Raw genomic sequence first — 13916 nt, 5'->3', positions numbered from 1 at the left:
CATGATGAGTCATTATGGAAAGAAAATTTATAAATGGGGCAAAGATTAAACAATCATGCCATGGCCAAGTACATTATACTGTGTTCTGTGTGTGCCATTTAGCTGGATTCAAACAATGTTCATAAATCACAGCCATTTGCATTTTCAGGAATGAGAAACACCCTCCTAGATCCACCACGTGGATCCTGGTCATACCTGTGATACTGGTGTTGGGGAAGACTGGTGGAATCTAATTGCTGCTACGCTACTGTTCAGTATGAAGCAAGGAGCTAAATTCAGTTAAGTTCCTACATATTTACATCTCTTGACAAAGGTCCCCAGAGCTGCTCAGCCTGGGTTAAGTCGTGTTCTTGTTTGCTGTCAGCAGAGCAGAGCAATGGCGAGACTAAAGCTGCATCTTTTCTGCAAGGCCATGGATTTTGTTAGTCTAGTAACCAAACATACCTAAATAATAATAAATTTACCCTTGCAATACTGTTTGAAGAAAGAAAAAGATCCTCTTCTTCTTAATTTAGAACCACAGGGAGACAGATTTGCACATGGGCGGGTCATTCCATAAACCTGTTGAAATTCCATTCCAACAGCACGAGTTCAGGAGCTATACTTCCCTCTTTGTTCTAGTACTCTGTGTTTTCCAAACACAACTTCTGATGTTGTAACAAGGTGAAAACAGGAAATATTCATAACATATTTACTGTATTTACTGTGAAGGTAAGAGGACATTATTGTTTTACACACATAACACTTCCCTTTAAAAGAAAAATATAAGTACTGCAAATTAGCAAGCAACATGGCTTAGTTGAGATGAATCAATTTTGAAAAGAAAATAGCTTTTTTAATTCCAGTTTTTTAATTCATTACTGGAAAAAAGGTGGCATTAAAGAAATTACATGCATGTTAATGTCTTTTTACTTAATACTTAAGTGAGCACTAGATATTTCAGCATTTCAGAAAAGTCCAGAACACCACTAAAAATGCTGGATTTCAGAGGCAAGGGATATTCTTGGCAGCTGCAACTGTTACGTAGAGTAAGACATTTTGTAGATTATTCTGGAATTTTAGTAAAGTGCACAATAAGTTACAAAGTGTTTACATTGTATTTCTTTAAAATAGGAAATTTATCTCTTCTGGTACCGAAACCAGCAAGTCTCCACCAAATATATAATAAATACTTCTGCAAAAAGAAGAGTATAACTGATACTTTTCAAGACAATTTGACTTAATTGTCAACTCAGTTACTTTTATGGTTTTCTCCACTTGCCTACAGGCAACCTCTCCAGTCTATTTCATAAGAACCTGTAAAGACATCACTCAAATGAGGATGATTGTTGTTAAAAACTAAAACATTTCTAATTGAAAACAGATAGGCTGTGCATTTCCTACTCTGGTCCCAAACTTTGCAGTATCAACGGTCACTTCACGATTTGGAAGATTTCTGAGAACTGTAATCCATATTGAATGTGAACATAGATGCTTAATTTTGATACTAAGTGACATAGAATGGGAAAACCACCATCAAAGTCTTAACTAAAGATGTTAGTGACTTACTTTTTGTAACAACTCCTTCGAGGCGAATTATATTTGGGTGATCAAATTGTCCCATGATACTGGCCTCCCTCAGGAAATCTCTCCTCTGCCTGTCCATATAGCCACCTTTTAGAGTTTTAATTGCAACAGGGATCTCTCTTTTTCCTGGTGTCTTCAGACGTCCACTGCACACTTCTCCAAACTCACCTTAAATAGATAAAATATAGGTTAGATCACTCACAGTGCCTGTACACAAAAATATTCAAGAAACATCTCTTAGAAGTGGGCAAGTTCCTGAGTTTCATCACATCCTCGAAAACCAAAATATTCAACAGTGCTTCACAACAAATAATCACCTTTCCTTTGTGGCACGCTGCAAGATCATGGGGACTTGTATCACTCTCAGATTTTGAGACTGAATTTTGATATCAATATGTGTGTGATATATAACTGAGAATGCCACGAGGAAGGAATGTAAGGACACTTGAGATTTTTATTCCAGTGATGACAAAATATCTATCTAAAATATCTATTTATAGCAATATTTATCTCTAGGGGTGAAATGCACTGAGACCTATATGATAAGAAAAGCCCTGAGACCATCAGAATACTTGGCTATCCTCAAACTGTAGGAAGTATTTAAAAAGTACTTTGTGCTATGATGTCCCAGAAAAGCACTTGCACATGATTTATTTAAATAGACTTACACACATACTTGAAATTAATGATACATTTCCCTGTTCAGACACCCAAAGGCCAAGAGTTTGAGCAAATCTGGACTGAGTTGCATAATGAGAGGAATGTCAGAGCTTTTTCCCCCCGATGTTCTCCTGTGTACATTATGGCCTGTGAGGAACACATGTCCCTGCATTCCCTTCACACATTTACTAATCGAATTTGTATGGAAATCACAACTTTCCTTTGATCTTGAAGTCACTCAGAAACTATTTAAAGCCCCTACCAAATATACTCTGCATGCCTGCAGGTCACTTTTCAATCGGTCATAATTCAGCAAATGAAAAGCAACGTTCACAAAAATATTTCAAAGCACTACCCAGTGCAGGGAACTTCCATAGCAAACCAAATTTTCTACCCCAGTCATTTGGGAATCAGAACTGCAAGAAACCAAAGAATGAATAATGAACAGATATATAGGTCCAACTGGAGGAAATAAAGTGTTACCCCCTCCATCAAGTGTTGTCTGAATTAGTATTTCCTTAAACTTTAAGGACAGAAGAAAAGAAAAGAAAATAGGAAACCTCCATCATGTAATAGTGTGCCTTCAGGTATAAACCAAGTCTAGAAGAGAGAGACCTTAAAGGCAGTAGCTTCACTTCAGAAAATCTGATGTTGCAGGATTAGAATGGATATTGTCATACAGTTTTTATTTTATTAGGTTCTGTCATTTCCACTAAAAGAAAACAAAGTTTTATTAGTCAATAAGATCCAGGAAGAGTGGAGGGATTAAAAGAACAGTTTCATAGCTTGTCTTTCACTTCAAAGACAGAGGTATCAACAAGTGCAAGAGTACAATTATCAGATGCTGAGCATACTCTCTGAATAAATTATCAGCTTCTGAAACAGATTAAAGAAAAGTGTCCCAGGTCTTCTTTCCACAAATCCCCCCTCTCCTCCCCTTCCCCAATTTGTTTTATTTCTACTTAATTTTCAAAAACAAATTAAAGCATGTGCTTCCCTGAAGATGTGTGAAAATACATGTCACAGAATCACAGAATCTGCTGAGCTGGAAGGGACCCACAAGGATCATGGAGTCCAACTCTTAGCCCTGCACAAGACCATCCCCAAGAGTCACACCACGTGTCACTAGACTAATGTTCTGGGAATCTTTTGACAAAAGTGGAAGTTGTGGAAGGATTTTCCTATATAATTTTTCCCCTTTAGAAGGCTCTCCTTAAAAGTTTTCTTGCCTGACCGCTGAAAAAGTAGTGGCTAATTTGGACCTGTAAAGTCCTACCATAAAAGAAAGTCATGAAACCTGAATGCTTTGAAGGAAACACGGTATATTAATTTTCTATGATATGCCCAGCAGAGCCAAAACACATCTCCAAAGCCACGATCTTATTGTATCTTACTGTTCTTTTCCAAATTAAATGCCTAAAACGAGAAAAATTTCCAATTTCTCTTGATGAAACAGTGAAAAGTAAAAATACTAGAGCCTTAATATCCAGATTTTAAAAGAAATTTTGTGATCAATAAATCTATAGAACTGCAAAATCTCATTTTTGAGAATAATTTGGAAAGCATAGGTTATAGAATAAATGGTTTTGCTAACACAAGATTATACAATAGTACTACAACTTCAGAATTTCATCCCTCAGGGACTGTAAAAGGCTGTTCACCAAGGGTTTTTAAATAAATTAAACTGAAAGAGGCAGGAGAAGGGCTTACAATCCCAAGATTTATTATCTCAACATCTAAAGCCGGATAAGGAATATTGTGTCTTCTCCCTGACCTGTTCCTTTTGCCTTTTTCGGATGCATGATTTGTAAAGTTGGAAAAGAATTTCGCTGCCCTTGGATATTAGGATTGATAAACTGCTGAACATAAAGACTAACAGCAGGTTTTGTGTGACATGATGTCAAACAGACAGCAAGTGATCATCAGCTCCCAGAACACACAGTTCCTACATTTAGAAACCTAAAGTGTGTGTAATAACTTCTAATTCTGTTTTAGACTAGATGGAGATCAATGACATGATTTAAAGCATTGTGTTATTTACATGGAGAGTTTGACAAGATTTCATCCCACAGTAACTTTTCTGCTCTTTTCTTCAGATAAAGCATTTTCAATGTTTTTAAAGTCAAGGGGGAATGTGCTCAACAAAAGGGATTTTTTAAATCTAAGAATCTAAGTCTCATTGCTCAGGTTTGATGATAAACAAGATAAATGTTGACCCTGCAGCAGTAAAGGTTCATGACTGCATGTGTAATAAGTGGAAGCTGAGAGCCAGATGTCAATGAAGTCGACAGCTTTCCTTGCTCCAGGGAAAAGGCTGATGACAACTAGAGGAAAAAATAGAGTTCAATGTCTGTTTAGTTTTAATAAAATTTAAATAATCCCTGGTTTAATGATCTAAACCTCATACATCTTACTGTGTGTTACACACAAAGAAGCTGATTGAGCAGTCTAGAAACTTAGCCTGTGCAAACCACACGTCCCTTTTCTCACTCAGTCAGAGCATATGTGTTATTTAAAGTGAAATAGGAATAGTCAGCCCCTTAAAAGTGTGATGTGCAGTCTGATATTACTACATGGGATCAAAACAAATGTCTTGCAGCACAGACAGTTGCTGTTGATACAACTGAAAGGTCACAGCACCAAATCCAGCTCGGCTCATTTTCCCATTTCAGTCATTACACCTGTGGGAGAACTAGCAGGAGATTGAGATTATAAAAAGAATATAGTCTACTCTCTGGGAAAAATTGAGGAGTTGGTCTCTTCCTTGAGTTTCAATATTCTAACAAAGGAAATAAGAGGCTAATTTTAACTGTTAAAACAGACTTGACAAAGTACCTCTGGGAATTCCTTCTTTGAAGAGGTGCTGAAGCCTTAAACCAAATAGCAAGAAGTGAGGGGGCAGAAAAAAGTGTCATGGGCAAGGTAAAAACAAATAATATGATAAAATGTCAGTAGGTGCAGCAAGCTCAATATGAGAGTTGCTGAAAGGGACCATCTGAAGAAAATCTATGGTAATGAATTGATGGCAAATTTTGGGAACTGGCAAAAAGGCACATGGTGATCTTTGGAATAAACCAATATGAGATCTGATGGACTATTTAATATTAGTGATTAAAAAAAATCAGCCAAGAGTTTTGAATCCAAGAATATGAAATACAATATTAAACAATACTAAAAATTTGTCATAAAGAGCAGATAAAATAAAAGGGAATTGCACCATTTAAACAATAATCATTGTAACTATTGCTAGAATGTGAACTTCATTAATACATGTTTATTTGGTTGGTGTTATCACAAGCTAAGCAGGTAACACAAATAGGTCCTGTTTTGCTTTTTGGATTGTAATCTGCTTGTTATTATGAATTTTTTATCAAACTGCAAATTCCATTTTGGTTGTAAACTGTTTCCCCTGCTGTGTTTACCTTCCTGTTTGAGACAGGAGGACAGAGTGAGAAGATATTAAGAGAATAACAAAAAAGACCATTAACAGCTATTAACTTGGATAATTTTTCATTCAGTCAAAAGGTCTATAAAACTAGTTTTTTTGGCTCAGATGAACTAGATGTAAGACAGGAAATGATGGGAAGCTGCTCAGGCGCAGAAATCTGTCTGTGCATCTATCTTGAATCTATATTTATGGGCAGATATTGTTACTTTAATGGCGATATTTTGTGTCTACACCTGGAGTAGGTAAAGCCCGAATAATCTAGAGAGGACTTTGCAAGTTATGCAGTTCACTTTGCCTTATTTTGTCCAAAGCATCAGAAAAAAGGACAGTAATTCAGAGTGTTTGCAGATGTGCTGGAATGCCAAAAGCATGTCAGAGGGGGAGACTGGGAGAACTGAGATCAAACTTTCAATTAACTGTCTCCACAGAACATTGTGGTTGCCTTCAAAAACATCAGCTCAGTAAAAGTCAACCAGGAGGACCTGGAAAAGGATTTTAACAGAGGTTGCACAATTTTCTTCTTGAAGTAATCTCACAAACTCAGTATCTATTCTTAAACTGCTGCTGATTTGCTTTTTGTATTCTTACCTGCCTAATGAGATGAATTTGCATTAGTAACATTGATTATCATCATCATCATGGCTGGGCTTCGCGAACGAAGATTTGGGAAGGCTCTAACCACATTTGTTACAGGCACGTTGGTGACTTATGAGGCCAATACGAGATAGACATATCCGATTGCAAAAGGCACAGCAGAAAGACTCTTTAGATGGTGTATTCTGCAATACACGGTTCTTTCTGCGTTGCCTTTTTTCCTCGAGGGTGATCCTGCGTGTGTTCTCAAAGGAGACAGCTGCGTTATAGACGGTGTTTCTCCAGGCCTCCCGATTTGAGGCCAGAGTAGACCAGTTATGGTGATCAATATGGCCAAGGCTGAGATGTTGTTTCAGGGAGTCCTTGTATCTTTTCTTCGGGGCTCCTCTTGCGGCAGCCGATGGCAAGTTCACCATAAAGCAAGATCTTGGGGAGGTGGTGGTTGGTCCTTCATCCTGGAGACGTGCCCTGCCCAGCGCAGCTGTGTTCTCAGCAACATGGCTTCTATACTTGTGGCTGCTGCTTGTTCTAGAACAGATGTATTGGTCACATAATCTGACCAGGGGATGTTTAGGATTGTACGGAGGCAGCGTTGATGGAAGCGTTCTAGGAGTCGCAGGTGGTGGCGGTAGATGACCCATGATTTGGATCCATATAAGAGAGTAGACAGCACTATGGCTCTGTAAACACTGATCTTTGTACTTTTCTTCAAGTTTTTATTACGCCAAACTCTTTTGTGAAGTTTTCCGAAGGCACTGTATGCCTTTGCTAACCTGTTGTCTATCTCTCCGTCAATTTTATTTGCAATACTAACATTGATTAAATCTACAAATAAATGTAGAGACATTACCTTTTTATTTTGGCTATGAAATTTTTGACTGTTGCTGGCCAAGTGTTATCTTGATCTTTGTTACTACTAAAGGTTATTTTCCAATCTGCTGTTTCTGCTTGAAGTTTTTGCTACTTTTTCAATTTGACCATTTCTTGCTACCTTCTCTGAACCTTTTTTTAATATCTGAAGGAAAATCATCGTTATTTGGAGCAGTCAGTGTATAAGCAAGAATTTTAGACATTTTCCTCTTTTTTTAATATCATATAATACTACCTTTATGTTACTAGGACTTGACACTGAAGGATCAGACCCAGTTGTCTGTGTAACATGGTTAATAGGATCAGTTTTTAAAAACTGAAAATGAAAACTTTTAGTTCTTGAATGCAAATAATTGTTGTTTGAAAAATTAAAATTACAGAAATTAAAAATGAAAATCATTGACCAAAATAAATTGTTAAAACAGAACAAATTTAAGAAATGCATCAATATCTTCTTAAAAGATATTGATGTTTCATTTTGTAAAAGATGTTGATTTTTGGTTTCGCTTAGGTGAAAATTTAAGTATCTTTATAAGTAATTCTCCTGTGATAAGAAATGCATTTTATATCCAGTTGAAATGTTTAATATAGAATTAGGGAGAATTCATAGAGAAAGTTTTAGGACTGTTGTGAATTATGCTGATATGTTATGTCCCTTGGTAGCTATTAAAGAACTGTGTAAGAATTTGTAGTCTCTGTGCCTCAGCTATGGTATTTAACCTGTATCTTGCCTGCATAGAAATAGGTTTAAATTTCATTTCAAGCAGTTTGCAAGTCCTAGTAGGTGAATATTTTTGAAGATGGCAAATTGCCCAAGTAATTTTAGAAAAATAAAGAATATAAAAATAAAATGTCAAAGTATACACTCCCCCACATAAAAGAAAAGGGAGAAAGAAGCTGAGCAAAGAATTTTCATGAATTAATTGAGAGTAAGGACACAATTTTAATCTGAACTAAAATCAATAAACCCAATCCTTGTCTATGGTATTCAACTGCTTGGAAATCAGTAGTTACATTAGTGTTAATGTAGTTCAAAATGCTTTATAATCCAACATATCAACATCTATAGTATGTCTGAAGAAAAGGAAGAAATAAAAGAAATCAGATAGAATGTTTTCTGCAGAAATCAGCCCTCTGGGAGCTCTCTCAAGATCATAATTTCAAAGGTGCACAGAACTACATATTATGTGGCTTAAGCAATCAGGTGGACTGAAGTACTCCAGAGATATGGACTGCACTGGGAAACAGAACTGTCCCTCTTACTTTCAGGTCAATAGTTTTCTCCCCTGTTTGTTAGCAGACACGGTTTCATTTCTGTTATATTATTTACATCACCTTTTCTAGTGCATAAAGCACTTTTGAGCAACACTGAAGCTATTTCTGCTCTTGTCAGTGTAGTAACGCATCATTAAATGAGGGATCTTAAGGGAAAAATACTTCTTTCTAGAGTGACTAAGATATATGAAACAGAGATAAAAAAGAAAGATCACAGTGCATTATGTCTTCTGACAGCAGTTTTCCTGGCAATACTCTCCAACATGAGTTTTTTGGTGGGTTCACTATGAGCAAATTAAAACGAGGTTTTCTTTCCACTGAAACCCTTTTAGAAGATGTAACTGATTTTTTAAGTCTGTCATATTGTGAAGGATTTCTTTTTTTTTTCTTCATGGTATTAAAGCTTAAGAAAGTAAATAAGGTAAAAGTAAGTAAGTAATAAAACAGCATTGTTAAAGAAAGCCCAGTAGCTCAAAAATGGGCACTGGAGCATGGAATGTACTAAATAAATTTACATTGAGGTGAACATCTGTGCAGTCAGTACTGTAAGCACCTTTAACACAACAATTTACAAAATTTAGTCACTTTTAATATCTTGAGGACACAGAGAAATATCCATATTGTGTAATATGAAGACAGGGAGTGTTAATCTCCTTCGCAGGAAGAAATTATATTTCAGAGCTGGATTCTGTTCCTACATTTATCAAAATTTCTGACACAGACTCTCAGTTCTCCTACCTTCCCCTTCTGTTGGGGCTGAGAAATGATTAATTCTCCTCAGCCATTATAGGGTAACAACACAGAGAATGTAAAGTACCACAGGAACTCCAGACTCTCCTTGTCAGTCTGTTTTTTGTTTTAATTTGTTATAACTGCAAGAAACGTTGTGGTCCTTCTGAATGGCATGTTGGTCATAAGCTGTGCATTGAGATCCACTAGTTGGGTAAGTTTGTAAGGCCCTTTTCTGGCCTTGTCTCTCTAAGTCCTCAGTAAACCATGAACTGAGTAAAACACAGCAAACAATCTCAGGCCCTGGACAACAATGAAATGTTTTCTGCCCCACATAGTCAGAACACAAGAAATGGTTTTACAAGACTGTTTTTTACAAGTATTTCACTTTCGTTGTGTTACCCTCAAGGGTGTGTTTTCTGTCACCACTGAGCTGGTGACACTACCATCAGGACCTATAGTGAACTCTAGAAGGCAGCCATGAGCCTTTAACCCTACAAAGACTTTCCAGAAGTGAATGTGTGGGAATACTTGCACATCATTTTTCTGCGCAGTAAAACCTGACAGTTAAACCAAACCTCAGACAAGAGGATAACACTTAATGCACGGAGTAGACATTGCACATCAGCAAAAGTAGGATCCCTGAGAACACAAGGGGCACGTTATCTCCCCCAGGGAAAAAAGAACAATGTACGTACAGGATGAATGAACTTCTGAAACATTATCAAACAGCTGTGAAGTGGCCTATAACCCCAGTGAGATGTTCTCAACTGAAGGTAAATGCTCCATAGGTGAGAACAGTCTAAAACAATTGATCAGATGTAATTCCTTTCTGTCTCCACCACACACTTGAACTAACAGGGATATAGGAGGAGATCATGAAGCTATTTTTCCATTCATCCTGCTTTTCAAGTCCCCATCACCTTTCATACTGTCTCCACCTCCTTATCAGAATTTCCTTTTTCCCCTCTGCTAATGATCCTTCTCCACACAGGAAAGCCTGTCCCAAGCCAGCCTTTCCTTTCCCTCCCTTCATCCTCCTCCTGTTTTTTATTTGAGGATAACTTTTTCCTCAGTCTTTTACATTCTGAACTTATCTTCCCACAGAAAGAAATTCTGATCTAATTTCACGCTCAGTGACTGAGAATACATGACAAAAACTATGGCAAATGCTGAGTGACACAAGGGTTTGAGTGCATCTGGAAAAAAAAACCCAAACCCCTAACAAACAGGGCAAAAAACCAACCCTACCCAAAAAAATTATAAAGCCCTAAAAAACATTTAGGATAAAATATTGTGTTGGAGAATCTCCCTTTAGAGAACTCCTGATTTAAATATGAACATATTTGGAGCATCAGCTGGATACAATACCTCAGATACACCACACTTTAGAGAGGACTGTCAGAGAAACACACCCACATTTTCTGCTATACTTGACCACTTGTGTTATCCTGGGGACTCAAGAAAAGCAGCCTTGCCAGGCCTGGACGTTTCTTTTTAAAGGGGGTATAGTTTTACCTGCCCCAATAACTCTTTCAATACGAATTCTTGAAGGATCTATCTCCTTTGCAAACTCATGGACAGCAAGAGATGGGTCTTCATACGTGTCTGGATCAATGTATGTTTTGAGTCCTGGGAAACGCACTGCAAAAAACCAGAGAATAACAGGAATCAAGAACTTTGACATTGTGCACTGCAACAAGATGTATTTATTTATTTATTTTTAAACTGTCTAGTTTAAAAGGGTTGGAAATAATTTATTAAATCTTCCACGTTTAAAGCTCCAGAACCCAAAGAAGAGGATAATGACCCCAAATTACTAATGCTTGCTACTGATTTTGCAGAACCAAGTGCAGAATGCATGAGTTGTCCCCATTTGGGCCATCAAAGATTGAGCACAGGCTTAAACATTTCCTCTTATCCTTCAAGTGGCTTATTTAGGCAAGGCTTCTAAGACAGTAGTGAGCTGGTTCTTACAACTCCATAGACAGAGAGCGATTCTCTGACAACCCAACACTAGAAAAAGCATTCCAAAGTACTGACTGAAAGTGTAAAAAGGTCCTGCTGGGCGCTGCTCAAATCTTCTGAGGTGTTCTGGGTGACTGAAAGCATGGATACTTCTTCAGGATTGCTGCAGTGCATTGTTGCAACAAACATCCTTCCAGTTTGCAATGATGACTGATAATCAGTGTTATCATATAGAATGGAGAAAATACCAGTATTAGTTTCTCTGAAGGTTATTTACACCTCTAGTTACTGTCAAGTTTGCCAGTTACATGAGTCCCAGAGTTTATTCTGTCCCATGGAAAGAAAATGTCAAAGGCCTTAAGAAAACTCAGTCTTTGGTATTTAACTTGATAAGAGAGTGCTGAATTCTTATAATGTTTTGTCTCTGTCCCAGATGAAAACAAGCATCTCCTGAGAAACAGCATTTCAGGCAGGAAAATTAAGAGGACAATAAAGTTTTTGGAAACTTTTTCCTAGGACAAAATATCAGCCCTAGTTAAATTGTAAGGAAAATGCAATTTTGATTTTGGGTATGTTAAATTACATTCTTTTTCTTTTCTTTTCTTTTCTTTTCTTTTCTTTTCTTTTCTTTTCTTTTCTTTTCTTTTCTTTTCTTTTCTTTTCTTTTCTTTTCTTTTCTTTTCTTTTTTCTTTTCTTTTTCTTTTCTTTTTTCTTTTCTTTTTTCTTTTCTTTTTTCTTTTCTTTGCTTGGCTTTGCTTGGCTTTGCTTTGCTTTTTTTTAAATTGTAAGCATTTTCTTTCTGAATTCTATTTAATATTTTAGTCTGAAGAGGCTCCTTGGAGCCTCAGTACTTAGCTTATATCCTTAAAGAATGCTTCAAGTACAGCTGGTAAATTTGGAAAATGCAGCAAGTCATGAGAAAATATGAGCTGGTCACTTGAAAGACTGTCTAAAGCGACACCAAGTGAGGGTTCAATGATATGGGGAAAAGCAGAGCCTCAAGACTAGCAGCCAAGGCAGCTTATATTCCCCTTCGCTGCTCCTTGGGCAATTTAGGCAACCTGTCCTCTACTTTGAAAACACCGGTTCCTAATTAACTCCTTTCATTTAGCAGTGGGTGGCTGAACATTCCTTTTGCCAAACAGGTCAAATTTTTGAGATCCTTTCCTCTAAGGATGAGTCCTGGAGGACTGTGCTGCTTTGTCCTCCTCTGGTCAGCTGGAACAACCAGAGAGCCAGGTGCAAGATGAGAACAAAAATATCTAAATCCATTTCCAAGGCTTTGATAATTCCTGCCTGTTTCCTTGGAGATGGCCGTGGCAAGAGTGGGATAGTGCCAGATGGCTTTGAAAGGCTCGGGCAAGCCATCATTTTCTGGCACTCCTGATATCCCTTGTGTTCCTGAGTATTGCATGTTCAAGAACTTATCGTTGTTTCTGTTGGACTGTCTGGATGGAAATCCTTCTCAGGCTGCTGCCATGTGATGATTAAGTTCTGGAAAACTTTCAATCCATTAACAGAAGTTGATGTAAATAATGCATCAACTTATCGGGATAAAAGGAGGCTACTGCAGCTGGGTCCAGAGAATCCCTTTAAAAAGAATTCAGCATTTCTCAGCCATTCCTCTTATCACTTAATAGCCGAGTCTAAAGCAGTTCATTATCTGATGAGCTTCAGCCAGTCTGGGAGTGGTCACCCTCATGCTGGTCCTGGGAGCGATTGCACAGTCCCAGGTGTTGTTTCAGGTTGAGATGCTTGATCCCAAATCCATAGGCAGCCAGCAGCCAGGCAAAGGTTGCTGCATGAAGGATGTATTTATGCAGGTGCTGTTTAGTGTAAAGGAGGGAATATTTTTGGCAGTACAGTCTTGGCTGCTGGGGTAAATCACAATAATTCCGCTTTATCCTTGGTTCTATGGAGCACATACACGAGCAGAGATTTGCCCCCTCCAGTGTGATGCTGAGATAACTTGAAATGACTGAGAAGCCTCTGAGATGAAGCTTTGTGTCAACATGAAATACAGGTACCATTTACCCCAGCCTGAAAGACACTGAGTGAGGCTTTCTTTTAAATTCAGTCACAGACTCAGAGGCATAAATCAAACTCTCCTGCTGGAAGGTTTTTGTCCTCTTTCATTTCTGACCATGCTTGGAAACAAATGACTAACAAATATTTCTAGGAAGTATACTTTATGGGTAAATGTGCCCTTTTCCTTGACAGAAAGAGGCACTTGGCTAGATATAGTGGTGTCACCTGTAGAAAGATTTTACTTCTGGTGACTTAACTTCTGTGTTGATCACAGTATTTCCAGGGGTGCTATCAAAATGATGAAAAAATAAAATTTTATACCCTTTGTATAATACCCTTGGAATAAAAAACCAAACTAGTAAGGCAACTAATTTAAACTAGGTAGCTAAACTAAACTATATAAACTAATGTACTGCCCGTGAGAGACTGGCAGGATTTTCTTTCACTGTACTGATCAGTGAGCAGGAACATGAGGGAAGACAACCCATTCCACTTCTTATTTCTTGGGTGGCTGGAAGTGTAGATCCCTAAATCCAAAGAGAACTAGATACAAATAAGTCACATAGTCACCAAGAGAGGAACTTTGAGGCAGAAATTTAATGTCAAGAACAACTGAGACGTCATAGAAATATACATGAAAATCTGATTAAATATTAATAATTGGATGAAAAAAACCCCATAATAACTAGAGTGAATTTAGTGAAATTATTCAAGAGGACATAACCCCCCCCACCTTTGATGATGCAGACAGTAAGGAACTACTCAAATGACCAGATT

At 37.6% G+C, this 13916-nt stretch overlaps 1 protein-coding gene across 6 annotated transcripts in view; it reads right to left on the bottom strand.

Annotated features, from left to right (window-relative positions):
- LOC113988882 (ephrin type-A receptor 6) overlaps nucleotides 1–13916 on the bottom strand; it is a 441232-nt gene that overhangs the window by 94061 nt on the left and 333255 nt on the right. For all 6 annotated transcript variants that reach the window (XM_027722867.2, XM_027722865.2, XM_027722870.2 and 3 more), the window contains 2 exons: nucleotides 10661–10786; nucleotides 1549–1734 (listed from right to left, as the gene is read on the bottom strand). In XM_027722867.2, the coding sequence (XP_027578668.1) occupies nucleotides 1549–1734; nucleotides 10661–10786 (312 nt within the window). The remainder of the gene's footprint in view (nucleotides 1–1548; nucleotides 1735–10660; nucleotides 10787–13916) is intronic.

This window comes from Pipra filicauda, unplaced genomic scaffold (assembly GCF_003945595.2).
Source record: "Pipra filicauda isolate LSUMZ 115617 unplaced genomic scaffold, ASM394559v2 scaffold310_size866816_pilon, whole genome shotgun sequence".
NCBI lineage: Eukaryota > Metazoa > Chordata > Aves > Passeriformes > Pipridae > Pipra > Pipra filicauda.
The sequence above is the reverse complement of the archived record's forward strand: the minus strand, read 5'-3'. Positions and strand labels throughout refer to the sequence as shown.